Source organism: Diadema antillarum, unplaced genomic scaffold (assembly GCF_040938485.1).
Source record: "Diadema antillarum isolate AM-2024a unplaced genomic scaffold, OU_Dant_1.0 scf00000044, whole genome shotgun sequence".
NCBI classification, from domain to species: domain Eukaryota; kingdom Metazoa; phylum Echinodermata; class Echinoidea; order Diadematoida; family Diadematidae; genus Diadema; species Diadema antillarum.
The window spans coordinates 739137-766878 of NW_027270933.1; the positions used below are offsets into that span (position 1 = coordinate 739137).

Here is a 27742-nt window from a genome sequence, read left to right on the forward strand (position 1 = left end):
CCCACACCTTACAAAGTCGAGGAAGAAATTTTGTCGCGTAAAAGAGCTTAAGAAATATATAGGGAAGCACTTCGAAGTGGCACAAAAATAGAAAGGCTGTACTTGGGGCACAGTTCGGAGAGACGTGACTTCTCCGATGAGTGCCATGTTTTGAAGCTCTGTTGCCCGCCACTCCTTGTGTCCGTACAAGAGAGTGATGTCACTGAAATTCGACTTCACAGGAAGAAGGGTTGCGGAAACCACGTGGGTTTTTGTTGTTGTTTTTGTGTTTGTTTGTTTGTTTGTTTGTTTATTTGTTTGTTTGTTTTTGGTTTGTTATTCCGATTCAGATTTTGGGAACGCCAAGGCCAGACTGAGTTTAGATTGTATATCTTGTATTGGGAGGAGTTGGAGATGAAAGAACTGACACTTGAGTTCGTGACGTTGTATATGAACCATTCGGGAGGAATACAGATATGGGGGCGACTTCTTGATACCTTGGTGCCAACATTGATTTGATCTATTCAATTTGACTTACTGCTTCTTCTTGAAACGGTAACTAAGAATTCACTTCATTATTCATAGCACGTTGCACATCAAGAACGTTTACGAATGACAACAAAAGTGTGTTTGAATGATGGATGAAAAGCTTTCTACTCCCATAACAAGAAAAGTGATGACCGAATGAAGACAGTTCACAACTATCTTTGTCTTTATCGTCTTTGCAGTAGTGATGGGCTTCGGCAGCGAAGCTTCATCATGCCGAAGTTTTACCACGTGGATTCCTTGAGCGACCGCATCCCGCTCAATATCGTCCGGAAGGAGGTCCCGCTCTCACCGGCCGAAAAGCAGTACCTACTTGCAGTGGAGCGGGGAGACTACACCAGCGTCAGGCATGCGTTAGAGGAAGCCGAAATCTACTTCAACATCAACATCAACTGCAAGGTAAATGCGAAAGTTTAACGGAAATTTTCCAACGCTTTTCCGAACACCTTAACCCCCCCCCCCCCGACGTTATCCATATCCAAGTCATGGCAAGCCCAGACTACAGTGTGTGCCATGTGAAGACATTTTTTGAATCGCAGAAAGTTCATATTTGGAGCCTATTTTAATGTTTACGGCTTGCAATAATCATATACCCTGCCCATTTCCAGTTTCTTTGTCTTATCTCTATCCTTTTACCTTCGCATGCGCCTGGAGCATTTCATTTAATTTCATTTCATGGATTTGGCGCAATATTAGATTGCAGGTATAATCATAATTACCATGCTACTATAGCTCGCGCAACCTTTAGGATCCTAAACGTGTAATGATGACTATAGAGAGACAAACAGACATGACAGAATCGAGATTGGAAGGCTGAACGGATATAGGTGTCTCAAGAAGCGGTGTTTTAATATCAAATCAACTTACTCTGTTACTATCAACTAGTCTTCATCCACCATCTTGGAGGCGATATCAACGATTGATCAAGGAATATGTAGGTGGACGGATTACAGAGATTACGGGGAATAACAGTTACAAATGCTGGGGGCGCTCGATCGAAGTATCACATTTTTTTATTACAGCGAGGCTAAGCGTATATTGCATTTTCCTTTATCCATAAGTGGCTTGCTGAAGTGCAGCTTGGTCGCGTTATATCATACACGATACAGCTATATGAGGGCTGTCTTTTTGAGGAATATGGTAATTACATGGACAGATGAAGCAAACAAATTAGAAACCTTCTGAGCAGATCGATCTAGTTAGCAGGAAACTATTATACTTCTCGAGATGAGAGGCAAGAAGATCAAAATCGTCGCCACTCGCGCTCTCAAAGGAAGATGGAGAATACTTGGCCTTGACAATCACAGTGATAAAAATGCGTGGAAGAAGGATGCTCTTGATGTCTTGATGTCTTAATTTGAAAGGACAGTTTTTTTTTACACACCAGGAAGTGGAGCTGATACAGGAGAAATGAAAGAAAGAAAGAAAAAAAAAAGGAAAGGATTTTTAGCATACTAGCAGTGCCCAGCAGCTCTCAGTATAAAAACATACCATACAGGAAATTGAAGTAGTCTACCTACGGAAATTTTTATACCTCGCAATATAAGGGGTACTCTGTTGAGGCGCATGCGCAGTTTGGCCACGGTGGTTGCAAGAAGGATTAAAAAAAAAACCCCAAACAAATAGCCCATTAATTGTAAAACGAGCATACGCACTTGTTTCAGTGAAGCCGTAAGGTAAGTTGCATGCAGTTACAAATTAGTATGAATTCAAAGAATTTGTCACGATTAACATGCAGTAATGACCCGAAATGTAAAAGTTCGAATAAAATGTAGTACAACATAGATGTGGATAGACATAAATAAGTACAAATTGATATTCAACAGAAGCATAGGTGATTAATTGGGTTGGTATACAAACGTAACAAACATGACGAATGGATATTATTTGTCACCTAATGATTTAGGGCATTAATGTGATAGAGTAATCTTCTAAGATGTGTTGCCATGCAATTTGAGAATCAGTTATACACTCAACAAAAAAAGAAAGTAAACACTTTTTTCAGTTGATATTTTGCATAGAAGATTTAGATAAAAATCAATGTGTCATATACCATATCAACGATTATTTAATTGGCTATCAACCAGGTAGGTTTATGCAAAGGGAAATTTTACGCATGAGTGAACACATTTATTTTTGACCTCCAAGGCAGAAAAGTAAAAATTGCAGAATTGGACATATTGAAATTCATTTGCAAATGCCCTCCAAGATAGCAATGATAACAAAAGACCAATTTAAAGCAATGAGAGACATAAAGGAAACAGCAGAAATAAGTTTCCGTTCCTTTGTTTCCCTTTATATTCAAAACAAAAACATAGTGGGGAAACTGAAGGTGGAACATAAGCATTTGCCATCAATTCAAACTTTAGATGACATAGGGAGTAAGCCGTAAAGGTGATAAAATCGACAGAATTTCTTCATTTTACCTTTTAATTAAGGAATTTAGGAATGCTTGAGACAAATTCAAGATCCAAATATTATTTCAAATTTTCTAAATTTGAAATAACGTTTCAAATTTAACTTTCTTTGTTACCATACTTTTCTCTGATGTCTTTTGACTGCAGATTTGACGGAAGATTCTTCAGTTTCCTCCTTTATTTTTTGCCTTTCTTTATTTTTTGAGGGTTACAGAGACATTATTGAGATCATAGGTTGATTTTTGCTAATCAATTTGCACTTCTTTTGTGTTAAATTTGTCTTTTGTTCTCATTATTATATGGAAGAGCAAATACACTTGAATAACAATTTGTCCATTTTGCAATTTTTACTTTTGTGCCTTGGAAGAGAAAAATGAATGTGTTCATTCATGCGTAAAGTGAACATTTTCATTGACCTACAAGGTTGATAGCTAATTAAATTACCTTTAACATGGTATATAAAACACCATTTTTAGCCAGATAGTCTATGAGAAAGATAAACTTGAAAAAGTGTTTACTTTCTTTTTTTGCTGAGTGTATTACAAGTGGACTATCTCAGATGAAATGTCTGGTTTACTCTATCTTAGGGCATACTAACGATAAATCAGAGAAACTATGATAAAAGGACAAAGCACCAAACCACAGATGTCTGCTACATATATCAATATTGGACTTGATGGGTTAAATGTATGACAGCCGTGCACAACTACGATCATTTGGACCAATTGTGCTAAGGGAAATGAAAGTCAGGGACAGTCGATTATTCATTTGTTGCGCGCTAATCTGTCTTACATAGACACAAATACACTTCACTCATCCATAAAAGACTACCATCTCACGTGGCTTCCTGCATTGAATACGTACAGGAGGCCTCGAATATTCATGCTCTTTTCTAGAATATTATTTACACGTGCTTCAAAAGTAGCCTTGCAGATAAAAATGAGTGATGTGAATTGCAAGAGAGAGATTTCCTGGCAAGGAAGACAAAAATGAAGAAAAAAGCGATCACATGCATGTGTTGAGTCCAAAGTGGTGTTGGAAAATGTTGATGCAACGGAAGTCAGGGTTTTCTTTTCTTTGCTAAAGCAATGTGGAGAGGATACAAAATGTATTGAGTGTATCTGTGCAGCTGATTTTGTGTATGCCTCATCGCTTCGACTGGCTCGCCACTCGGCCAAGGACGCTGTTGACGTGCGTACAATAATGTACATTACACGCTTGAGTCAATGAGCATCGGTAGTTTGCTGCGGATGATACGATAATGGAGAGTATAAGCGTGGCGGATGAGGGGGGGGGGGTGGAGGGGAGGGGTGGGGAAGGGAGGAAAAGGCTCAACAAGTTGGTTTGAGAGGTTTCACTGAGGATCAACAGGTGGCACGTGTTGTCATACAATAGGAAGGATACGCAAAACGGACGTACTCAGGTATCATTTTTGTTGTAAATATTATTTTGTTTTCAAATAGGTTCAACAATCACTGTCCCAATTGGTTTTGCCTATGTCATCATTCATTTGTTTCTACAACTTTATCATGAACAAAATCTTACAAGGAAAATACGTATACAAATTACGTTGAAACCAAGTAAAAATTTTGTATTCGTGATACAAATTGCTGTGATATGATACAGGCGTTCCATAATCAATGAGCAACGTAAATTGAATTTTCTATTAGGGAATGTTTGCTTAAGTTACAGGGGGTTGACGACAAAAGCGAAGATTGAAAGCTTGACAACACTGGAAGAAATATATACTTTATTTACATTCTGAATACTGCGAAAGGTGCACGTGCATGTGCATGAGGGGCTGGGACAGCAGGGTGTGCGTGGCCTTGAAATGTATTTTTGAACCTTCCAATAGTTTAGACATGGAACATATACATATAGATATAAATATAAATACGACATCAATACCACACCGAATGACAAATGCTGAGAATCAAAAAAGCGACAACAAACACAAAATTTCTCTCGTCAAATTGAAAAGGAAGCGAAACCCAGATCAGGGCTCTTCTGGAGAGTCAGAGCTTTGTAGAATGACTGTCAGGTTGACTCATTGTAACAAATACTGTGTCCCCCTCCCCCCCCCCCCCCATTACAATCTGCCTTCAGATTCGACAGTAGTTTGAATGTCTTGTGAATATAAAACCCCTAAAGTGTCGTCCATATTTTTTTCGAATGACAGCTCTCCAACCAAATTAACTATTCATGAATGTTTTCCGGAACGTAAGGAGCGTTTTAATCGTTCATGCATTACTTTTTATTGGCGTCTCGCATTAGTTTACGATCTAGTCACGCAGTAGTGCAGTATCATAAATAACAGTATGTCCCACATGCGTGATAAAATACCGTTTGCTGATGTATTCGCGGACTCGCACACACGATATTCTCTCTAGATATTTCATTCACGCCTCTTTTCAATACGTTTACCACCTAAATATCATTCACAGTGTATCTACGTGAAATAAACCATATTGTTATGTAGTGCAACTAAGAGATTAGACCAAAGAAGGAAGTATAGTGTTGCGATCAAGCTTAAAGGCTGTTGAATAACGTCCGGTGTTGACAGAAACTTTCGTATGCGTGCTTGTGTGTTTATGTTTGTATCCAAGTATTTGTGTTCTGTGTGTAGGTGTATGATAATGTGAAAATAAAACACATGTGTTAGTTCACACTTGGATCCTCCTCTCAGTTCAATAAGTAAACTTGTCAACCTTTTTAACTGGCATATGCTTTGGTTAGACTGTAGTTAAAGGGGTAGTATACTTTTGGTTGAGATGGGGATTCAGTTTGTAACTTTTTGTGGGATAATTAGTAACCACTTACATGAAACATTAAAGAGCATACAATTCTAAGAGGAATTGAAAGATAATTTGATGAAAATTGCTTTTGGAATGGCTGAGATGTCCAAAAGCAAAGAGGTCCTTATAAAAGGTGGTTACCATGACCACTTTGTTTTACTTTCAGTGTTATACGTTCCCTTTAAATTATGTTGCAGCTTTTGATAAAGGATATACTTTTAAGTATATTTACATTTAGTACAATGTAGTACAATTTACAATTTAGTACAATTACAATAAGTACATTTAATGAATGAATGAATGAATGAAAGTAATTTCTTTTGCAAAAAAAAAAAATATGCATGAATGAATTACAGACTGTATCGGATAACAGTGTTTTAAATTATTCTGAAAAGATTTTTTTTTCTTTTTTTTTATACTGCAACGTACTGAACTTGATCAAGAAAAGTACGTTTTGGGAAATTCAGAGTTAAAATTTGGCGTACGATTACTTACTTGGTCATGGTGATCCATGGATTTGCTACAACACTCCCACTTCAGTCCCTTCTGACGAAAACTCGATTAGTTAGTAGCTACTCTCCGCTGGATGATGTGTTGTAATAACGTTGCACCCAAACAGGCAAATTAATTCTTATTGAAATTCAAGGTCAACTGGCTACAGCTCTAACTAATGCAAAAAGTTTTTACTCTCAGAATCACCAGCCGTCTCCTGGATGATATGGCGAAGTGAACTCAGAGTTAGACAGAGGTATACTTTGAGAAATATTGTCCAAGTGATAGCACAAAGTCACTGGAACGTTTTGTAGGAAGGAAAATCGGATTGTTAACCATAACAAAGAGTCAACAAAAATCCTGACCTTTAGAAAAAAAAAAGACCAAACTTTGTAAGAAGGCTTTCAGAGAAACGAATTGATTCGTTTAGCATGTAACCTCGATTTCATTCGCGTTGTGTCCGTTCTATAGAAGACTCCCTTGCTAGGGATAAACAGACATTACTTTGATGATAATACCATCGTTTATAACAACACCATTTTCCACTGGTTGCATTGCAGTATGTATACTAAAGAAACATCGTCAATTGACAGGATCAGCTTCGAACAGGAGGAAATGCGTTTCTGTAAATTCACTGCCCCGACCCCTTTCAAGAAACTAAAACTATTGGTGAGAAGATCCTCGCTGTTCATAAAAGCCCTTGGTGAATGTGCACTTCGAGACAATTTGATTTTCCACAGCAAAACGGGTATGGAAGATCGGATCCAAGTTTTCACTTATTTTCGTTTCCATTTGTATTCTTGCATTTCAATGACAAGTATACCTGCACCTTCTCCTTTACCAGCGAATGCTCTACTCTGACGGAAAATTTGTGCCATAAAACGGGTTTACAATGTCATTGTCGTTAAACCCACTTCTTCCTTTTTTATGTCACTTTTTGTTGATGATCGCAGGAACTGCGGGTAAGTTTTTGTATTCTTTTTTTCGTGATAAACGAAAACACTAAGTAATATCTTACACCTCATGATATCGATATACTGCATGCCTATACCATCCGGGTACTATTAGGTGCCATGGTTGCCATCTTTTATCGTAATCGCTATATTTTCTTTCTTCCTTTCTTTCTTTCTCTTCCCCATCCATCCTCATTTCCTTTCTCATGCCATATGCTTTTCAAGATAAATATATTGATTCCCAGCCCATTGGTCTGGTTTGGTTTGGTCTATTGCTTTATTTCTGTGTAACAAGACACAAACAAAATTAAACATAGCATGATACTTAATATCAACATGACATACATTGGCTACATAACTGTGTATAAAGGTACTATGTATGATACGATATGATTTACCTGTAAATAAGGAAAGACATACTTATCTTCATGTTGTTCTCTTTATTTCTTGGTAAAACAGGCGATTCATTCAAACAATCCTTACAAGAGGAGCAAAACAAGGACAAAAATGACCAACAAACAAAATATACAACACAAAGCGTTTGCGCATATATAGTTAACATCACATTATGCGTTTCCATCACTATTGGTGTTTGTGATATGGACTACGTGGACATGCATACAAAATAAGGTGGTAAACATAATAAATGTCGTCTCTGGTGAACAACGGGTGAACTATATAGGAACCAATTCTTGCCATTTTGATAATTAAATCGCAGAAAGTGAATAGCACAATTCTTCCTCCTTTGGTGTTCATCCATGCATGTGGTAATCAAGTGTGAAAAATAATCTATGGTCCATATTGTGTAACCACTCATGACGAAGTTTGCAATTTGACTAATTCCCTGGTATTTGGGGATCACTAATATCTTATGTACATAGTTTCATTCCTTATGGTATTAAAAAGAATATGTAATACATACTATTTTATAAAAACGTGTTTGGTTACAATAAAACAATCAAACTAACCCATTTCTATTAAACTCCTGCGATAAAGATTTTGACAATACATCTATATTGAAATTTGAATTCTCAAAACTAATGGTAAACAAAGCAAATATATTTCACAGCATGAACGGAAGACAATATAAAAGTATTGTTATCAGGGAATGATCTACAGTGTGTCGCTAAGAGTTGGTTGAACAGATAACCTACAATCCTTCAAGTTGATGAAAAAAAAAAAAGGAATCCAAACATCGGTACTCGCTTCTCGCTCCGAATGTATCGACCATGAAATATGTATGTCGGAGAAATTCATCCTTGGGCGCCCGGTGGCCCAGTAGTTTGCTGAATCGATGAATTTGGAATACCGTATATAGACGAACCAAGAGCAAGTAGTCAACCTCAGCATATCAGTGCGCTGAAGCCTAGAGATCGGAAAAGCGATAAGTGGGACATTCTTTTTTTTTCTCCTCTCTTACGTCAAATGGCAAAATCCGATTAGATCGAAATCAATCGTGCTTTCTCCAGAATTGATAATCTGCAGCAGCTCATCCATTTTACCGGTGTAATTGTAGGTCATGACAGATGTGATAATTTATGTATTTCCTGAGATGTCTTGTTTCAGTAATACTGGCGTTAAGATGATAAAAAGAAATTAGCATTTTAATTGATTTGTAACCATCTATTTGTCTGTCTCTTCCGGCAATACTAATTCTTCGGTTCTCAAAAGATTATCGGTTGGGAACCAATGCATGAAATGCCGCATAAAATGCTAACTTAACATCGGTGCCGTACAAGTCATAAAACTATCCAACGAGCGACTAATATGATCTGTAATCCGACATGAAAGAACGCTTAAAGCGCAGTCCTTATGACAGAAGATCTAAGTCGGTTAAGCACAGTCGGTTACAGAGATTTGTGTAATTTGACATCCGACATGAAAGAGCGCCTAAAGCACAATCATTATAACAGCAGCCGCCTCCGATCCAAGTCGGTTAAACGCAGTCGGTTTCAAAGATTTTGTATGATTAGAAATCCGACACGAAAGAACGCCTACAGCACAATCCATAACAGCAGCCGACTCCGATCCAGGTTGGTTAAACAGAGTCGGTTACAACTTAGAGAGACTTCTGAAATCTGAACTCCGACATGATGAGCTCCTAAAGCACAAACCAATGCCACGGGCTCCGATACAGGCGTTACATAGAAAAGCTTATTTTTAGATTTGACCACAAAGAGCGCAAAAATTGTGGTTATTCTGGTTCGACCCATTTTATCTGCTATATACCAGTTTAGCTTTCATTGTAACCACATTACAAGGTCGAGTTGATAAAGTACGTGCACCATTTTAACAACCACGTGTATTTCAAGGTTAGGAATTGATATAATATCCTAGCATAATGATATTTATCACCATCACTATTAATCATATATATATATATATATATATATATATATATGATTATATATGATATATATATATGTATATATATATTGTGTATATATATACAAATATATATATATATATATATATATATATATACATATAAATGTATCTTATTTCACTGCATTTTATTCACTTCATCCTAGTACAACAAACTGCAATTTACAACATGTACTTCATCTACGAGTGACTATTTACTGAGGCTCTCACAAGTGAGCTATGAACATGTACGAAAAACAAATACTACGAATGCTACATGATGTATATGTCAAAATTCTCTTCATTAGAAAGGAAAACAGTACTTTCGCCAAGTATAACCCACTAAAAGGAAAGTGTAGTACGGCCCTGGATATCTCAAAAGTAACGCCGTAATCATAATGCTCTCTATTCCGTAACAACAAAATATAAATAATTTTAAGATGCCTATTCTGGATCCCACTATTAGGATTTTACGTAACGCTAAGAAACGGATTCACCGGATCCGGTCTTACAGGAAGACGGGTTTAGAGGACATCATAGTAACGATAAAATTCATAAGAATAAATAAACTATTGAGTTGAATTGAATTGAATTGAAAGAATACAACTAATGATAATGAAAATGATAATGATAATGATAATGATAGTCATATTTGTAACAATAATGATAACAACGATACTTTTAACACTACTTCTACTACCACTATCATTATTATCATCATCATAAAGTATAATTATGATGATGGTAATTATAATAATGATAAGCAACCTGTGCTGGTAAAGCTCGTTCTACTCACAGGAAATATGCCGAAGCTCTCTTTCCCTAATTTCAATGAAACAACGAATCATAAATATGGTAAATAAACAGGAAGTATTAATCCATGAAATGAAAAAAAAAATCGAAATCAGATCAGGATTCATAATTTCAGTCATGAACATGGGCCAAAGATGAAATGAAAGTGAATTATGACAAAGTACAGTGATGTTGTTTCTAATGTCAAAGAGTACAATAGTTCATTGCACCTTATAGAGAGCTCATTGTACAAACAGAACTTCAATTGCGAATGTATAGCTATAGGTCTGCGATGTTTCAGGCGGTTGGGACACTAAAAATGATCTTTGCTCATAGTCACATCAAGGATGTATTACATGCGATACCTCCTCGATCATATAATGTCATTACTTGTGTCTGATCTTACACTATACAATCATGTGAATGGTTATGATGTTTCAAAGACCAATTACAAAGTTGTATACTGTGGTTCCGTGCGACCAGGCTTATTCATTTTTCCTTTCTTTGTCTTCTGCTCGAAACTAGGACCCATTAGGACGGACTGCCCTTCAGATCGCCATCCAAAATGAGAACATCGAGATCATCGAGCTCCTTCTCCGACACCACGTACACGTGGGCGATGCCCTCCTGCACGCCATCGACGAGGAGGTGGTGGAAGCCGTGGAGCTGCTACTCAACTACAAGCCTCCCAAGAAGGATATGCATGTTAGCATTCAAATCGACATTTTGCTCTTGTTTGTTTGTCTGTATGTTTGCATGTATGTATGTGTATGTATGTGTGTGTGTGACCTCTATTGAAGAATGGCTTTTGCTGGTTCCTAAAACATTGTCATTAATAAGAGAGCAGAAACAACAAAGTGTCCTCCGGAACAGAGAAAGATAGAAATAGATACACACAGATATGAAAGAGAAAGAGAGAAAGAGAGAGAGAGAGAGAAAGAGAGAGAAAAGATAGACAGACAGATAGATAGATAGATGGATAAATAAATAAATAAATAGGATAGATAGATACATATATAAATAGATAGATAAATACATAGATAGACATATAGATAGATAGATAAATAGATAGAAAGATGGATGGATAGATAGAGGAGGTCAAAAACGAAAGGAAAGAGAGATTTATGTCTAGACTTGTATCATCAGTGGACCCACTCTCATCACTGCATGAGCACCGTTTCACTCGGACTACAGCTCGCTAAATCCAAACACCGAAGAGTAATTGTTCACCCTCCCTACCGAATATAATGAACTATGCTTTTGCGTCTGTAAGGACCTGGTCACACTGACGCGAAGATTCGTTGCCGACCTTCAGCACCCCAAAATTTCTGGCGACCATCGGCATCCAATCGGCGACCAAACCCCGAAACATTTTTCATCAGTGACTGGTAGCTGACCGGTTGCCGATCTGCTGCCGACCATTGGCAAACCGTGGAGAGCGCTTTGTGAAGTTTTGTGAACAACAACAACAACAACAACAACAACAAAACAAACAAAAAGATGATGAATGTAGGCGACTGCTCGGGAAAATGGTTTGCTAATAGTCGGCAACTGATCGGCGTTGGGTCGGCGACTTGTTAAAGACCACTGCAAATTGGCATCCGAATAGTTGGTGGTTTTTGATTTGGGCTCGGCAACAATAACTACAGGATTACAAATGCGTATCAGGCATTTGCATGCAGCCACTCTATAGGAGGAGAAAAAAAAATACATGTAGTATTATTTTTCATGCCAGGTGCATGTAGATTCGTCAGCAACCACTCGGCAATGGTCAGTGATCAGTCTTTATTCGGTCGGGAATAGGTCGGCAATTGGTTGCCGAAAAAAAAAAAGGTCTTCGTGACGAGAGGAAGAAATCCCTGCAGATCAGTCTTAAAGAGGTTAGCAACCAGTCGGGTACCGATTGCCGACCTTTTTACAACTAATCAACACATTTGCGACCAGTTTGGTAGGCAAAAGGCTTTCAATGCAGCATCGAAAAGCAAAAGGCTTTCAATGCAACACCGACCAAAGCCGGTCACCGACCGCTGGCAACCATTTGCTGACTTCCAAAAACTCTTTTTACCACCTGGAATAGCCATATGCCGAACAGTAATTTCAGGGGTGATAGAATGGTCGGCCATTGGTCTTCGCTCACATATGACCAGGACCTAAAGATGAACACGCCTTTGTGACGCGCACCTTTTGTCTTACTTGCCACAGGTGAGGATTCTCCAAGAGCCCACTGAGACTGACTACGACTCGGACATTTCGCCGGTCATCCTGGCTGCCCACCGCAACAACTACGAGATCCTCAAGGTCCTGCTCGAGCGGGGAGCTTCGATTCCAAAACCACACGACGTGAAGTGCGGGTGCGACGACTGCAAAGCCAGCATCCGGCACGACGGTCTGCGCCACTCCCGCTCGCGCCTCAACGTCTACCGCGCGCTGGCCAGCTCTTCGCTGATCGCACTCTCCAGCGACGATCCCGTCCTCACCGCCTTCGAGCTCAGCTGGGAGCTCCGAAAACTCAGCCACCGTGAAAACGAGTTCAAAGGTACGGGAACAGCACAGCAACAGAGGCTGGCTGTATCAGTAAGACAGTCTTATGACGAGATGAGGACGCAGAAACTTTGGAAAATTGACACTCTTATTGTACATTGGCAGTGATTGGGTAGGACATTATGGAAATGCTTAGGCTGAGACCATTTTGTTTCAAATTGGTGGCTATATGATTTCTCAAAGTCTGTATTATGAGAAAGGAGGCTAAGGAAGGTAAGCAGTTGCATATTTTGAGACGCCGCAATTTTGATGGATTGCTTCTTTTTGTCGAGATACCAAGTTGTGTTGCAATCAAGTTAATGAAGCTCTATGGAGCATTAGGGTTTATTTTCTTATTTTGGATGTCACCTGGAACATAAACCTCGAGTAAGCCAATTAGTCATTACGTCATCCAATCTTTTATTATGAAATGTATTGTCTGTACTTGAAAATGGACAAGGGTATATTCAATAGTATCCTTGTCTGGCGTTGTTCTGTCTTACGTCAGAGGAATATGAAAAACTGGCCGACAACTGTCGCGACTTCGCCACGATGTTACTCGACCAGACTCGAGGCTCTCACGAGCTTTCGGCCATCCTCAACCGAGACGAGGACGCCCCGAGCGGTGAGGAGCCGCTCAGTAGGCTACGACTCGCCATCAAGTATAAACAAAAAGCGGTGAGTAGATATGCCACGTGATTGGTCTCTTCCATTGTCTGGCAGGGAGATGGGGTGGTTCTACATTTTGCTGAAATTCTTTGCCGACTAAGTGCCTTGATGATGAGTCATAATATGGGGTATCAGTGGGGAGCGGCCTCACCAAAAGAAGCAAAAGAAGAATGATAAACGAAATCGAATTTTGTCACTCGTAAAGTAGGCAAAGTCAAAATGTTTAGAATGGACATGATGGATTACAATTGAATTGTATAGATGAAACTAAACCGATACAAGACAGCTACTGTATATGGTAAAATTTTACGAGTAGTAACGGCTGACTGAAAGAAAAAAAAATCAAATCAAGAAAAAGACAATAAAGGAATGAATGTCAGATGCGATTTCTCCAAACGTGCCAAATACAAAATACAAACCATGAAGATACAACTATAATTGTGTTAACGCTATAAACTACATTAAAGTTGTGTGTAGATATCGACAGCTATACCTCAAATAACTCAAATGGGGTGGGGAATGGTGAAGCCGTGTTGGCTACTCTTCCTCTAGTGGTTGCCCCGAGGGCAAAAATGAAGGTCGGAATCAACACCCACGTTCGCTTCTGTACCCCAGTTCACAGCTCATCCAAACTGCCAGCAGCTGCTCGCCGAGGAGTGGTACCAGGGCCTGCCGGGATGGCGGCGGCAGCACTGGACCCTGAAGGTGCTCATCAGCTTCTTCGTCGGCATGTCTTTCCCGCTGCTCTCCATCATGTACCTGATCGCGCCGAAGACCAAACTGGGCCGCATTATTCGTCTTCCATTTCTCAAGTTCATTTGTCACAGTGCCTCCTACCTGGTCTTTGTCGTGCTCCTACTCATGGCCTCGCTCGACATCGGGAACAACGCGTCCAGTAACCGAGTGAACGCCCGCGGCCCGTCGCCGACTGACGTCGAGCTGCTAATATGCTGGTGGATAGCAGGTAACAGATGACGAGACACTCTATAGGTCTTAAAAACGTCTTGTCAAAGCTTAATCACAGTTTATAAGGAGGATAGTTACCTTAGATGGCGTAATATCAAATATCACTTGACTCCCGTATTATTCATTGGCCCTACGTGATCATTGATATTTTTTATACTCGTTTTGTATCCAACTTTTATAGATCAGTTTAATAACTCGCTGCTGTTTGGAATAACTTCAGCGCATATGCGCAAAATGCAGGTGACGCGAGAACAATAATTACTTTGAAAAAAAAATTGAAAATTACCTTCGTAACGGTTATCAAAAACGCATACGGTATGTATACATTCCAAACGACACACAATGATATGAGCGCAACACGCAATCAATATCGGCTCATGACTAGCTAGCTCAGTTGCTGATTAAAAAAAAATGATTGCTATCATTTTGTATTTGCCCTTCCTTTTTCTCCTTGGCAGGGTTCGTGTGGGCGGAAATCAAGCAGCTATGGGACTCCGGTTTTCTCGAATATCTACATGACTGGTGGAACCTACTCGACTTTGGCACCAATTCATTGTACATGGCAGTGATAGGCTTGCGAATAACGGCATACGTCAATGTAAGTATTCCCCAGATTCCAAAATTCATTGTATGTAGGTCATGTAGTTACAGTTGATGATTTTGTCGACAGAAATGCAAGCAAAGTCTCATTGACAAATATTCCTCACTCTTTCGAAAAGGATATTTACGGCTGGATGCTACTAGGATAGAAAACACTTCCACAGTCCGTACAGAATGTCTAATCGTATTTGGGCATTTGCCGTATAGTTCCTTAATTCAATTCAATTCAATTCAATTCAAACTTTATTTCATTTTTCGAAAAGAAAATAAACATTTCACTTTCTTTGGTAACAGAGAATAAGGTTGCATAATCAAAACAAAGTAAATTGAGAAAACATAATTGTGGGACCTTGGGGTAACAAATATGTTGTAATGAAAATTGATTGACTGAAGTGATACAGACAATATAACATTACGCAAAATATCGGAAAATGGAGGGACCCACTATAAGACAATGCTTGTAGAATGTGGGCCCCTCAGGTACAGGATGTCAATAGAAAATGAACTGATGCAAAAAGGGGAAAAAGATTAGGAATAAAGTCAGGAAAAAAAGTCTGGAAGCCCACTAAGAAGACAGAGTTACAGACAGACACACATACACAGGCGAATAAACATTAAACGAGACTGGGACGACAAAACTTATAAAGGGGGACTAAGATACAAAACAGAACGAGACAAGACTAACATAACAGGAAGACAATACAACAGACAGAAAGGCAAAACAGATCCAGCGATCCTCGACAGAATTATATCGAAAAAATAATGGGATGCGTGAAAAGGATACGGAAATATAGAAAAATAGAGAGAAATAGATGCAGAAGTAATACAAATAAAATTGAATCTACTCTGTAAATGTCTCAGGAGAACAGGGACGAGAAAATACGTAACAGTATATTATCTATAATTGAAATTCTTCAAAAGGAATTGAAATAAGCCAACAGGCTGATTCAATTCTGTGGGATCATAAAATTGCCATAAAAAAGACTTTAATCTTCTTTTAAATGAATATAAGATAGAGGGTGCATTTTTTTTAATGTCCTTATTCAGAAAATTCCTATAAGTTGGGCCAGTATAGATAAGTGTGTTCTTAGCAAGAATCGTTCGTAAAAGAGGTAAATGAAATTCATTGGAACGTCGAGTGGGATACTCATGGAATGATTGATTTCTTTGAAACATAGAATCGAGAATGGGTTCCATAAGTTCATGTTCAAAGCGTCTTAACAAATTACTTCTTCAAGCGTTTACAGTCGTCTTCAACGGAATAGCAGAGAAGTATATCATGTCCTTTGAGCACTCTGACTGAGTGGTATAAAGGCATTAGAAATACCCCCTATTATCGTTATTGTTATTTATTATCATTAAAAACTTTATCATTGTTTTAAAATACAGGCTCTCTGATTATACTTGGATTTTCTTTTTAATTCCGTCTCCCCCGACCTCTCTCCTGTTTCTTATCTTCTCGTTTTCTTCACTTCATCTACCCTTCTCTGTTTTGCGTATCACAATTGGAGCACCAATAAAGATCCAACTCTGCACCTTTCATACCAGTGCCACAGTGGGAGCACCTTTAAAGGTGCAACTTTGCACCTTTCTGGTCTTATTTGAAAGGTGCAGAGTTGCACCTGTCAACGTGCTCCCAGTGTGACACTGGTAAAGGGTCAAAGTTAAGAGTGTATACGTTATTAAGCATTTCTTGATCCTCCAGGAAAATGATGCACTCCGTATTCTGTGCGTGATGGCGTTATGTGTAAATTTGTTGCATAATCAAACAACGTTACAATTTTTATACATTTCTATGACGTAGATACATGTAATAAAGAATGAGCGGTATGGGGATCCGAATTTACCAAGGGACCAATGGACAATGGGCGACCCCACCCTTCTGGCCGAAGCCGCATTCGCCATAGCAAACGTACTAAGGTGAGGTTCTATCACATAACCGTTTTGTTTCACCCACAAACACACACACAAAAGATAAAGTGCTTAATTAAAACAAAAAAGCTACACCCCACTCATCCTCCGCCTTCTCCCTCTCGAACTACTGTTGGCGGACGTTGCATAGTTCCAACATGGCAGATGCATTGTAGTTTTTGTCAGAACTGGTAAACACTAATGATGCGGATATTAGTTAGGTGACTGAGAAATTCAGAGGCCCTACATTACCGTCTAATTATTCATGAACATCCTTACGAAACAAGGGAAGAAAATCAAAGGGTGCTATGAAAATAACAATGACTGCATGGCCTTATAGCCATACACCAAACAGTAATACTTACCACGTATAAATAACGGCAACAACAACGAGAGATAACAACAATACGAATCTTAGATTCCCCACCCACAAATGATAATCGTTTCCTGTTGCGTAAAAGAAGAAACCTCACAAATGCAAAGAAAATTGCTGCGAACAACGCAGTTATTATGGAATCGGCATATGGCTTCCTAATGGCCACTTCCTTTTTCACGTGGATGGGCCGGTAAAAGCAGGATTCTTGTCAATCTTGCCCATTTGTTGTTGTTTTCATTCTTTTAATGAAAAGTGATATAAGTGGTCACAGTTATGCATTCATCAACCAGTTTCCTTATAAGTATATATGCTTCGATAGCACGTTCGCCTTCTTCACTTACATTCTCTCTGAAATCTCGCACTGAACAATTATTGAAATTTCTGTTTGTACATACTATTTACACATTTTGTTTTCTTTTCCCCAGCATGTTGCGCCTCGTGTACCTCTTCACCGCCAACTCACACCTCGGCCCCCTCCAGATCTCCCTCGGCCGAATGGTGGAGGACATCCTCAAGTTCCTCTTCCTCATCGGCCTGGTCCTCTTCTCCTTTGCGGCAGGCCTCAACCAGCTCTACTGGGTCTACGGCGGCGAAGACAACGGAAGCGAGAAGGAATGCTTCGGGGTCACGTGCCCCGAACAGACCAATGACGTTTTCTCAAAGTGAGTGGCTCGGTGCTTTTAAAGGCATCCCGCAATGCAAATGTGTGTTGGCATCTATTCATGGGTTTTGGTCTGTAAATAACCAAATCACTAAATACTTTATGAAAATATGCGTCATACATTCGTAAACATTTTTCTTAATTTTTCTACACTCTGTTAAGCTCCATCTTGAAAAAATCCTCCAGATGTATTCATGTTCCAGCGGTGACACCATCCTCCTGTAACACTTGAGCTGAACAATAGACAGTTACGTATCGTACCTTTTATTACTATTGCTACCTGCACGTACTCACAACAGCATCACTGTTCTTTTTTTTTCTTAATGCAAGGCACATAACTGTGTCTGTCGTTTTATCTACAACGGATACAAATTAGTTACTGACATCCGAATCTATTCCAAAAATTCGTCATCATTATCCCCCCCCCCCCCGACCCTGACCCTACCAAAAAAAAAAAGGGTGAGACAAATAAGAACAACATGAAATGACATAAGATTAGGTATAATTCCAATCTAGCTTCGTTACAGGAACGCCAACAATGTCAGTGAAAGCTATGAACAATGCAACAAAACAGCAAAGCTTGATGTCCTTGATATGAAAAGGTCACCAACATTATGGAACCAGACAAAGGATGCTAAGAAATTTTCGTTATCATATCGTTTGTCGATGACTGTCCTCTATGTTTCCACAGTATGTTCGAATCGCTCGAAGCGCTGATCTGGGCCACACTAGGGCAGCTCCAGGTTTCGGTCACCAACGTCATTCCCAAGCACGATATCACCGAGTTCATCGGCGCTGTCATGCTCTGCTTCTACAACTTCATCACCATCATCATCCTGCTCAACCTCCTCATCGCCATGATGAACACGTCATTCCAGAAAATCCAGGTGATTTCCACAGAATTTCTTTGATAGAGTTTAGTTGTTAATGGTGGCGAAACAACCACGGAACAAATATCCAGTAAACGATCTGACAAAAATGATACTAGTATACGCAACGGCTCGACATGTACCGGAGAGGTTACCAGGAGTACGTCGTTAAGTGTTTGCGTGTATGTGTGTCTGTGTGCGTACGTGCGTGTGTATGTGTGTGTGTGTGTGTGTGCGTACGTGCGTGTGTGTGCGTGTGTGTGTGTGTGTGTGTGTGCGTGTGTGTGTGTGTGTGTGTGCGTGTGTGTGGTGTTTTCGTGTATGCTAGTTCGCATTCAATCCACAGTCAACATTGAAAAATAAACAGTATTTCAGATTTTTCTCTTGTTATTTGTGTCACTCATTGCTTTGATTTTTCTCTTCTTCTTTTTTTTTTCGCTCCAGACAAGGGCGGACATGGAGTGGAAGTTTGCCCGAGCGAAGCTATGGATGAGTTACTTCGAGGAGGGCAACACTTTACCCCCTCCTTTCAACACCCTCCCCAGCCCAAAATCCTTCTACTACCTCTTTCGTTGGATCTGGAGGAACGTGTGCTGCTGCTACTGGAGGAGGAAATCCCTCGCCAACGTCTCTCGAGCAGTAAGTCACTCTTCAAACCAACCAATCATGTTACTGGTATAAGGATTTTTTTTTTTTTTTTTGGGGGGGGAGGGCTTGTCTGAGGTTATTGTGTACATATATATCTTCTTCCCATAACTGTATCACTGATTCAAGTGAAATGTGACAAAATATGGAATTTGATACCAAATATGGAAATATTTTTATGAAGTAAAATTCCATTTGCAATATAGCATCATTCAAATTGTGAGTATTGAGAATGTAAATTTTGCATGATTTTCTAGTTGAAACATAGCATTGATGAGAATCATCCAGAGTGTTGAGCGGGACCCGTTTCAGTGCAACGGAATTCTTTGTGTGTCAGAAAGATTTTCTACGTTTCATTTTCACCGCATAATTGGCTGATTCATGCATGCATGCATGCATATATCATACATAATCTTCGTCCTTAGAAAACTTTCTTGTCACACTTCGGGTGGGAAACAAAAGTCTGACTCCCCTTCAATACCATGCATAGCGACTCAGAGGCAGACAACAAGATAAAACGTAAGGAGTGTCATACTGAACCCATTTCCTATCTTTGTTTTTTTTTTCCGTCACAATCGTAGCAAAGAGATCAAACGCAGAAGAAAAAGGAGAAGGACGACGACTACCAGGTGAGAACCTTAAAGGAACTATGCAATGTAAATGCATGTTGACTTGTGTTAATTCATAATACCCTCAACTTCATGACGTCGTCTAGGGAAAGAAATGGACGCATAAAGCATTTATTGCATTCATTTGTCCAAGAGATGCTGCACTCATGCATCTACTCCCGCGTAAACTCAAACTAACATATTCAGTCACCTTTATTTCCGCTTCACTTTCAATTGAATGTATCTCGTATTTCTCAAAACAAGAAAAAATATTAGTATCAATGTTAAACATAGAATCATGGCACTTAAAAAAGCAAAGGAAAACATAATCATAATCGTGAAATTGTATCGCAATTTGTTTACGCACCCACCCATCCCCCATGAAAATAACATAAACAATGATTTTGAAGTGTTCGATCTGCGTCCACATGTCATTGAAAAAGTTAAGAGTTAGAGGTAGTAAAGTCATCTGTACATTTTTTTTTCCAAACAGTATCTTGACGTTGGCTCATGTCGACAACTTTTTGTCAGCAAAATAATAGCGAGAGGGCAGTAGAACAGATCAGTTGGATGACTGGATCGTGTGCACAAATTAAAAAGAAAGAGTGAAAGACAACGGCCAATGATAGTGGCATGTATATTGAAACTTGAACACACGATAAGCATCTACTATGTTATATTTTTGCTTGTGAGGTCACATAAGTTTACAAATGAGCAGTGTCAGAAATTTAGAACAGTTTTTAAAAAACACCGATATCCTGCAGTCTTGAGAAGTTCTACCCATGTTAGTTGCTTTTATTACGTGCAAGATTTGTGGACAATATTTTGACAGCGTTTCCTATATGTGTGCATTCATTTTCATTAGCGAGTCATGAAGAGCCTGGTGAAACGCTTCCTGAAGAACTCCAAGCGGGGCGAGCAGGAGAAAGGTGTCACCGAGGATGACCTCAACGAAATCAAACAAGACATTTCCTCATTCCGTTACGAGATGCTTGAGATACTCAAGCGAAAGGAGCCGGCTGCCTCGTCCAAGATCGTCAAATTCCAGTCCGAATCGATGGATTCCATTTCAAGCGACAAGAACAAATCGCCGTCCGATGAGGAGAATTCCCTCCACAGGGTGCCGTCATACCTGTACCGGAAGGGGAAGAAAGGGAAGAAGAGCCCAGTCCACCAGGACCACCCGACGCCGAAGCCGTTGAAAATCGCCCCGATCCAGGAGGAGGACTATTCCATGCCGGAGTTCCTGAAGGTGAAGAACGTCAAGAACGTCATGATCGCTGTGAACGAGCTGCAGAAAAAGTCGATGCGGAGGCGAATGTCACAAATTCCGCCCGGCGAGCTGCCGAACTTGGAGGCGAGGCGAATGTCACAAATCCCGCCTAGCGAACTGCCGAACTTGGAGGCGAGGCGAATGTCCGCGGCCTCGGTTGTGGAACCCGTTCCTCAAGAGGGCGCCTTGGCGAGGAACAAGCCATGCCTGAGCGACTCGGGAATATCCGAATCGGTGGAGGATCCAACGTCCAGGACGCTGGATACGGTGGACGAGGAGGCGGAGAGCCGGTCGGAAGTCAGCGGGAGTCAGGACACCAGTTCGTCGCAAGTGGGGGAGGACAACGTGTCGAGGAGATCATCCCTGACGGGTCGCGCCCCACTGCGCAGGGAGAAGGCCTTCGCTGGCAGGTTGGAGGACGATCCCCTCCACCAGCTACCTCAAGCGGACCCGAACGCTCCCTCTCCCGACGCCAGCGGAGACTCTCAGGGCACGTCGGGCATTGCGTCCACAAACAATAGCTTCCAGTCGCAGGATTCCACAGAAGACGATGGGGAGAACACACTACGGAGATCCAACAACAACAATGACAGCGAGGAGGAAGACGCGGAAAGGGATGATGAGGGAGAGGAGGAGGATGAGGAGGACGACGAGGAAGAGGAGGAGGAGAGCGAAGAAGTAGAAGAGGATGGTTCCGTCGAGAAAGTCAACTCGTCACCGTTGCTAGGAAACGAGACCGATCAGGAAGTGACGGAGATTCCCAAAATCAGCTGGCAGGCTACAAGACCTTCTTACGTCTGGGCGGAGAACACTAAACCTAACCCAGAAGAAATTGACATGTCACGATATGTCTACAATGGCTATAACAACATGCCACACTAAGTGATAGCAGCGTGGACGTCACTCAGTAAAGTATATTTTGCTAAGAAAACAAAACGAAAAACAGTAATTAGTATGCATCTTGATATTTTGTACGTACCATGGAGAAGGCTGGACAATATTATCGGCTTCTGTAGACATTGCACGCAAATAAAGACGTGGAATGTAATCATGAACAATCACTGATCAGTTGTCATAACAAAGTATTATATTCTTTACAGTTGAAGCTATGAAGTATTTTGTGGTAGGTATTCCAAACCCTCAGGTTCATTAAGAATAAACTGCCAATAGATCGTAATTTTTGCGCTCAAATGTTTGATTAAATCAGATTTATTTCTGTACGCTATAGAAAGTAATTTCCATGGCTTTAGAACACAAACCCCTCAGTTTACATAAATAAAATGGATTAACATTCCATAAGTGAGTTACTGGACTTCGTCTTACTTTACTTTTATGAGAAATTAGTAACTTGCTATTGATCAATGCAATACACATGCAAATTGCACTTTCAAAAGTATTTCGATGCATGATTAGAATGTCTATGTGAAAATATACTCTCAGTCATATCTTTGCTGACTTTTTGTAGTCATGCTCTTAAAAATCATAAGTTCATTTTACTTGTATAATCCCAAAGACATCAACTTGAAAGCCGGATAAGAGTAGACGGCATAAGTAATCGTGATCCACGTGATGCACTTAATCGTATTCACAACAGAATTAATTGTTGGCATATTTGTTTGAATTTGAATTTAACGATGTGATCAGAAATTCCCATTGGACGATTTTCGTCAAGATTTCGATTACGTCTAGTTCCTTCTTCATCCATATAGCAGCAGTATTGTTACGTCCGTTCATCAGCTTCAAATCTTTTACATGTCATACGAATAGTACGAGAAACGTTACCATGGTTATCTTACGTAAATGTTTTGTTTTCATTACATGGTAAAATTGTACACTTCTTCTGCCTTCCACGGATTTTTTTCGTATATTTTGTAGAAAATGGAAAAAAAGAAACACCACCTTTTTCAAAAACCTTGTAAAGATAGTCGATGGCTGTGTGTTTGTGTGTGTGTGTGTGTGTCTGTGTATGTGTGTGTGTGTGTGTGTGTTTGTGTGTGTGTGTGTGCGTATACATCACTGATCGTCCGAGACCAATGGTATGAAAACACACCTTTTGTCCGAGGACAAAATCTACGTCCGAGGACGTAACATGCTGTCCTCGGAAGGAATAGACGTGCAAAATGATATTCTACGTCCGAGGACGCATCTGACCCGATATTCGGCTTGTCCTCGGACGTTCGAAAAGTATGAAGTTGACACACATAACACTCCCGTCGATGCAGCAACGTGTGTTAAAGAAAAAGTTAAGAGCGCCCCCTGTGAACACACAGATCCTGGCGATCGCGCACGCGATTAAGCAGTGCTGCAGCTAGCTAGCGCTAGGGCGCTAGCGCGCGCTTCGCTAGCGATCAGCGATAGCGCTAGCGTGTAGCGCGCGGTAGTACGGTATACTGTAGGTGAAGTATGAGCAGCATGCACCGTATGGATCCGGATCGTAATGTGTGAAAAGAGGTTTGAGCTCGCCTTCGAGGACCGCTTATCAAATGTCAACGATGTCAATGGTAAGAAAACTAGCGGTACCGTCCGCAGATCTATTCATTCTTTTATGTTTTAATGTCAAGTTTAAGATCATAGTCATGGTGACAGAAACCACGATAATGTTGGTGTCCACTTGTTCCTTTGCACTCACGCACCTGTGTACAACATGAATGAAGCCTGAGGCTGAGGCTGAAGCTGTGAACGCCTGCTGCTAGTCTAAAATGTAATGGACGACGAACGACGTTACCAGCAGTTCACAAAGGAGACTCGATCCACTGCTTCGAAAATAATTAATTTAAAATTGTGGGTATTAGTCAATGGAAAAGGGGTGATGATAATCACGTAATTTACGGGTAACTCAGGGAGTCATTGGCATTGGTATGCTGAGCTGTGCAAATTTAAGTGACATGCGGCCCTCTATATTTGGAGATAGAAATCACCAAGATAATCAGCAAATTCTTGGAACATAGGTCTATATATAATTTTTTGGCATGTACACCTGTAATGATAAAATATCCTATATCCTATTTTCAGTCCATACCTTCAATTGGATCTAAATTACCATGATCAAGTGAATTTTTAACAATATTTTTCTGATCACTGCTCTTGTTCCTCTATATTAGAATTCTGATAGAACGTCTAGATCTAGAGAACGCTACTTTTCTATTGTGAGCAATTTGCACTATGCTAGACCTGAGTGCTAGGTTATCTGATGATAACCTGGCATGAGTGTTAGTGTGCTACAGTGCTTGTGGCACAGCTCTGTAGACTGGAGTTAGACTAGGCCTACAGTACAGTCTGTTTTTACACTTATGATATAAAGACTATAGGCTAGATCAGGGGAAAAATACAGGAGGGTAAAGGCGATTTGCCCCAAAATGTGAAAAATAGCCCTTGTAAGTTGCAAAAGAGCCCCCATAAATTGCTATTAGATTCAATAGAGAATTTAATTTGGAATGAACAGAGGTAGGAAAAAATAGCCCCTCGTACAGAAAAAAGAGGGTTTTTTTCCCCTGGATTAGATATGAATAGATATTTATCAAAGATATGTTTATGTTTTAGATTCTAGAGAAAAAGTGAAAAGAAAAGAAAAGAAAAGAAATGAAATGATATATTACTTTACATATAAGTATGCAGCTGGATGTTCATGTACAGCATTTCATAATCCCCTATTGACAGAGTATTCCAGGACGAAAAAAGCGGCGTGTCCGCATCTCACCCAGTCTTATGGCGGAGCATTGGTGTAAGCTGGGAAAAGATCAAGAAGGTTTCAGGAAGGTTTTTCTCAACGACGACATAGGTACACGTAGATTATCTCTTTGTAGTTTAAGGAGTGGTAGTATTGAACTGGTCAATGAAGAGGTTTCAAATTTTACTGTTTCCCTGCCAACCTGTACCATATATGAAACACTTTATGTGCTACTTGTGTCAAGGGCTACTTAAGGAGGGTAATCTTTCTCTGTGTAGACCCACAGGGGATCATCCTTTGTGGGGGGGGGGGGATGTTGAATGTCAAGCAATCTGCACGTTTATGCCTGAGGTGCATGTATTAGACTGTCCAGGTGACCTACTTTTTGCTATCTAAACAAAGTGCAATTGCACTCATTCACCGACATTGTTCGGGGGGGGGGGGGGGATGTACATTGGGTTTGTGGGACTTTGCATTCCTAACTCCTCTGGGATGAATTAACAACAACAACAAAGATTACTGTACTAAAAAAGCACTTTTACTTTAGGATGGTATTGTATAAGGCCTCTTGTCTTCCCCTAATAAAAAGGTTACAAAAAGAGCTAGAAATTGACAGATAAGATAGTATATATGTACGTGTATCAAAAGGCTTATCTTGCAAGAAAGCATCATACATGTAAGTCCCTGTATTTATTTAGAAATCTCAGTGGAGTCAATGACAACATTATCCACTGGAGTTGGCTAAGTCTTTAGATATGGTAAAGTTCTTATGTTATCACAGTATGAATGGTCTCAAGAGAGGTTTCAAATTTTACTGTTTCCCTGGCAACCAGTACCATATGTGAAACACTTTATATGCTACTTGTTAGAAACCGGAATGGTAAATTTGTAAAGGATGAATCACTAAGGACTGTCCAGGGAGGTAGAAATTTCTCCTTGCCAAGGGCAGCGGGCTGTACAAGCGAGGCAAATGATAATGACCACATAACGATTTAATACATGCAAGGCCATACACAGAATTTTTTTTTTTTTTTTTTTTTTGGGGGGGGGGGGAGCAAAACACATACAAACTTTGAAAACCTGAAAACGAGGGAGCGAAGTGACTGAGCTGGTCACAAGGGTGCTTTTGCATTTTTAACAGTGAAATTTGGTGCACACTTTTGATGGATTGTCTGAAAATTTTCAGTAGAAACAAATGTCAGTTTTCAAAATTTCTGGGGGCAACACCCACCCCCACCTCATTTCTGTGTATGGCCATGATTGCTTGAAACAGTATTGTTGAAAACTTTGTTTGCCATAAGTTTTATAAAAATATAAATGTGTTTTAAATGTAGTTTTCCTTCTCCATTTCTAGGACATGGACTTGTGACCACAAGACCATTTCTTAAGGGAGATTTCCTGCTTGAATATCGTGGAGCTCTGTCCATTGCTAATGACGAAGATGAAGAGAATGTGGATTACATTTTCCATTTTTCTCACAGAAATACGGAGTATCGGTCAGTAATTTGAAATAGTATATTGACTCTTATATGTTCAGTGTATGCTGGTTGATATTTGCATGCTGTAAAATTTATTATTTTAGTGTTTTGGATAGGTCAATTCTCAACAGAGCAAATAAATGCAATCCGTTAGCTACCTACCCAAAACAAGAAGAGCAAAATCCCCCCCCCCCCCATCACCAATCTGAAAGGGAAGATTTGATGCCATGAAATAGTTTACTAATTTATTTTACTAATTTAATTGCACTGTAAACAGATTTTCACTAGTTCATGGATAAATGTTAAGCACCTTATCAAAAGTCAGAGCCCATTTGGAACATGTTTTGTTAGTGTCTCTCCTGCACAGCGTCTTGCTCAAGCTCCCAAAGCTCTATGGACAGACAATAGGGGATCGGGAAAGCCGATGTAAGTAAAAGAAGAAGACGATTAAAGACGCAAGACGAGACTTTTGATAAGGTTCCTGATTCAGACATACAGACTGTGTTTCCTAAAGTGCTATGATTACTCGAAATATGGATATGAAGAATTATTCTTTATTCCCTTTATTTTGATGTGTATTGTCTGTCATATGGTACAAAGCTAACGAATGTCCTGTTTGTTTAAATGTTGTTGTTTTTTAGGCCTCTGTAGATGAAGTCTTGAGGGAGCATTAAAACATTGCACCTTTTTATCCTTCTGTCCATCTGTCCTTCCGTCTCCAAATTGGGTTTCCATGGGATATCGGTCTGATTTCAATAATTGTTGGTTTGGGGGAGACGAAACTAACATACAAAGGTCACACTTCATTATATTTACAAATTGGTCAAATGTGGTTTTCCATCCACAAAACTGATTAAATGATTGATGGATATTAGTATTTTTTTGGTACATGTATATCACTTGTTGTTTTATAATGACCCCCCCCCCCCCCCCCCACGAAGTCTGGAGAGTGAATTAACTTTTGCACCTGTTAGTCCGTCCATCCCCCAAATTGGTTTCCACCCGATAACTTGAAAAATATTGGACAGATTTGAATAATTTTTTGTTGTGTAGGTACATCACACTAAAATACAGGTCGTTTGAATTTGGAGTCGGCAGGTCGCAACTCATTCTTTATGCGCATTGGTTTCCACACAATAAATTGACAAATCTTGGACAGAT

At 39.8% G+C, this 27742-nt stretch overlaps 1 protein-coding gene across 1 annotated transcript; it reads left to right on the plus strand.

The window, feature by feature from the left end:
- The first annotated feature begins 738 nt into the window (after positions 1 to 738).
- Positions 739 to 22318, plus strand: LOC139713775 (short transient receptor potential channel 4-like). Its single transcript, XM_071625481.1, has 13 exons — positions 739 to 936; positions 10864 to 11043; positions 12541 to 12874; positions 13367 to 13536; positions 14143 to 14491; positions 14952 to 15091; positions 16898 to 17013; positions 17806 to 18042; positions 18733 to 18928; positions 19355 to 19546; positions 20137 to 20184; positions 21029 to 21477; positions 21526 to 22318. Exons 1-13 carry the CDS (start codon positions 739 to 741, stop codon positions 22316 to 22318), a joined length of 3402 nt encoding a protein of 1133 aa, XP_071481582.1.
- The last annotated feature ends 5424 nt before the right edge of the window (positions 22319 to 27742 follow it).

Coding starts and splice junctions, on each gene's coding strand:
- LOC139713775 (XM_071625481.1), top strand. CDS start 739: ATGCCGAAGTTTTACCACGTGGATTCCTTGAGCGACCGCATCCCGCTC. Junction 12,875..13,366: donor CCGTGAAAACGAGTTCAAAG/GTACGGGAACAG, acceptor GTCTTACGTCAG/AGGAATATGAAAAACTGGCC. Junction 18,043..18,732: donor ACCAATGACGTTTTCTCAAA/GTGAGTGGCTCG, acceptor ATGTTTCCACAG/TATGTTCGAATCGCTCGAAG.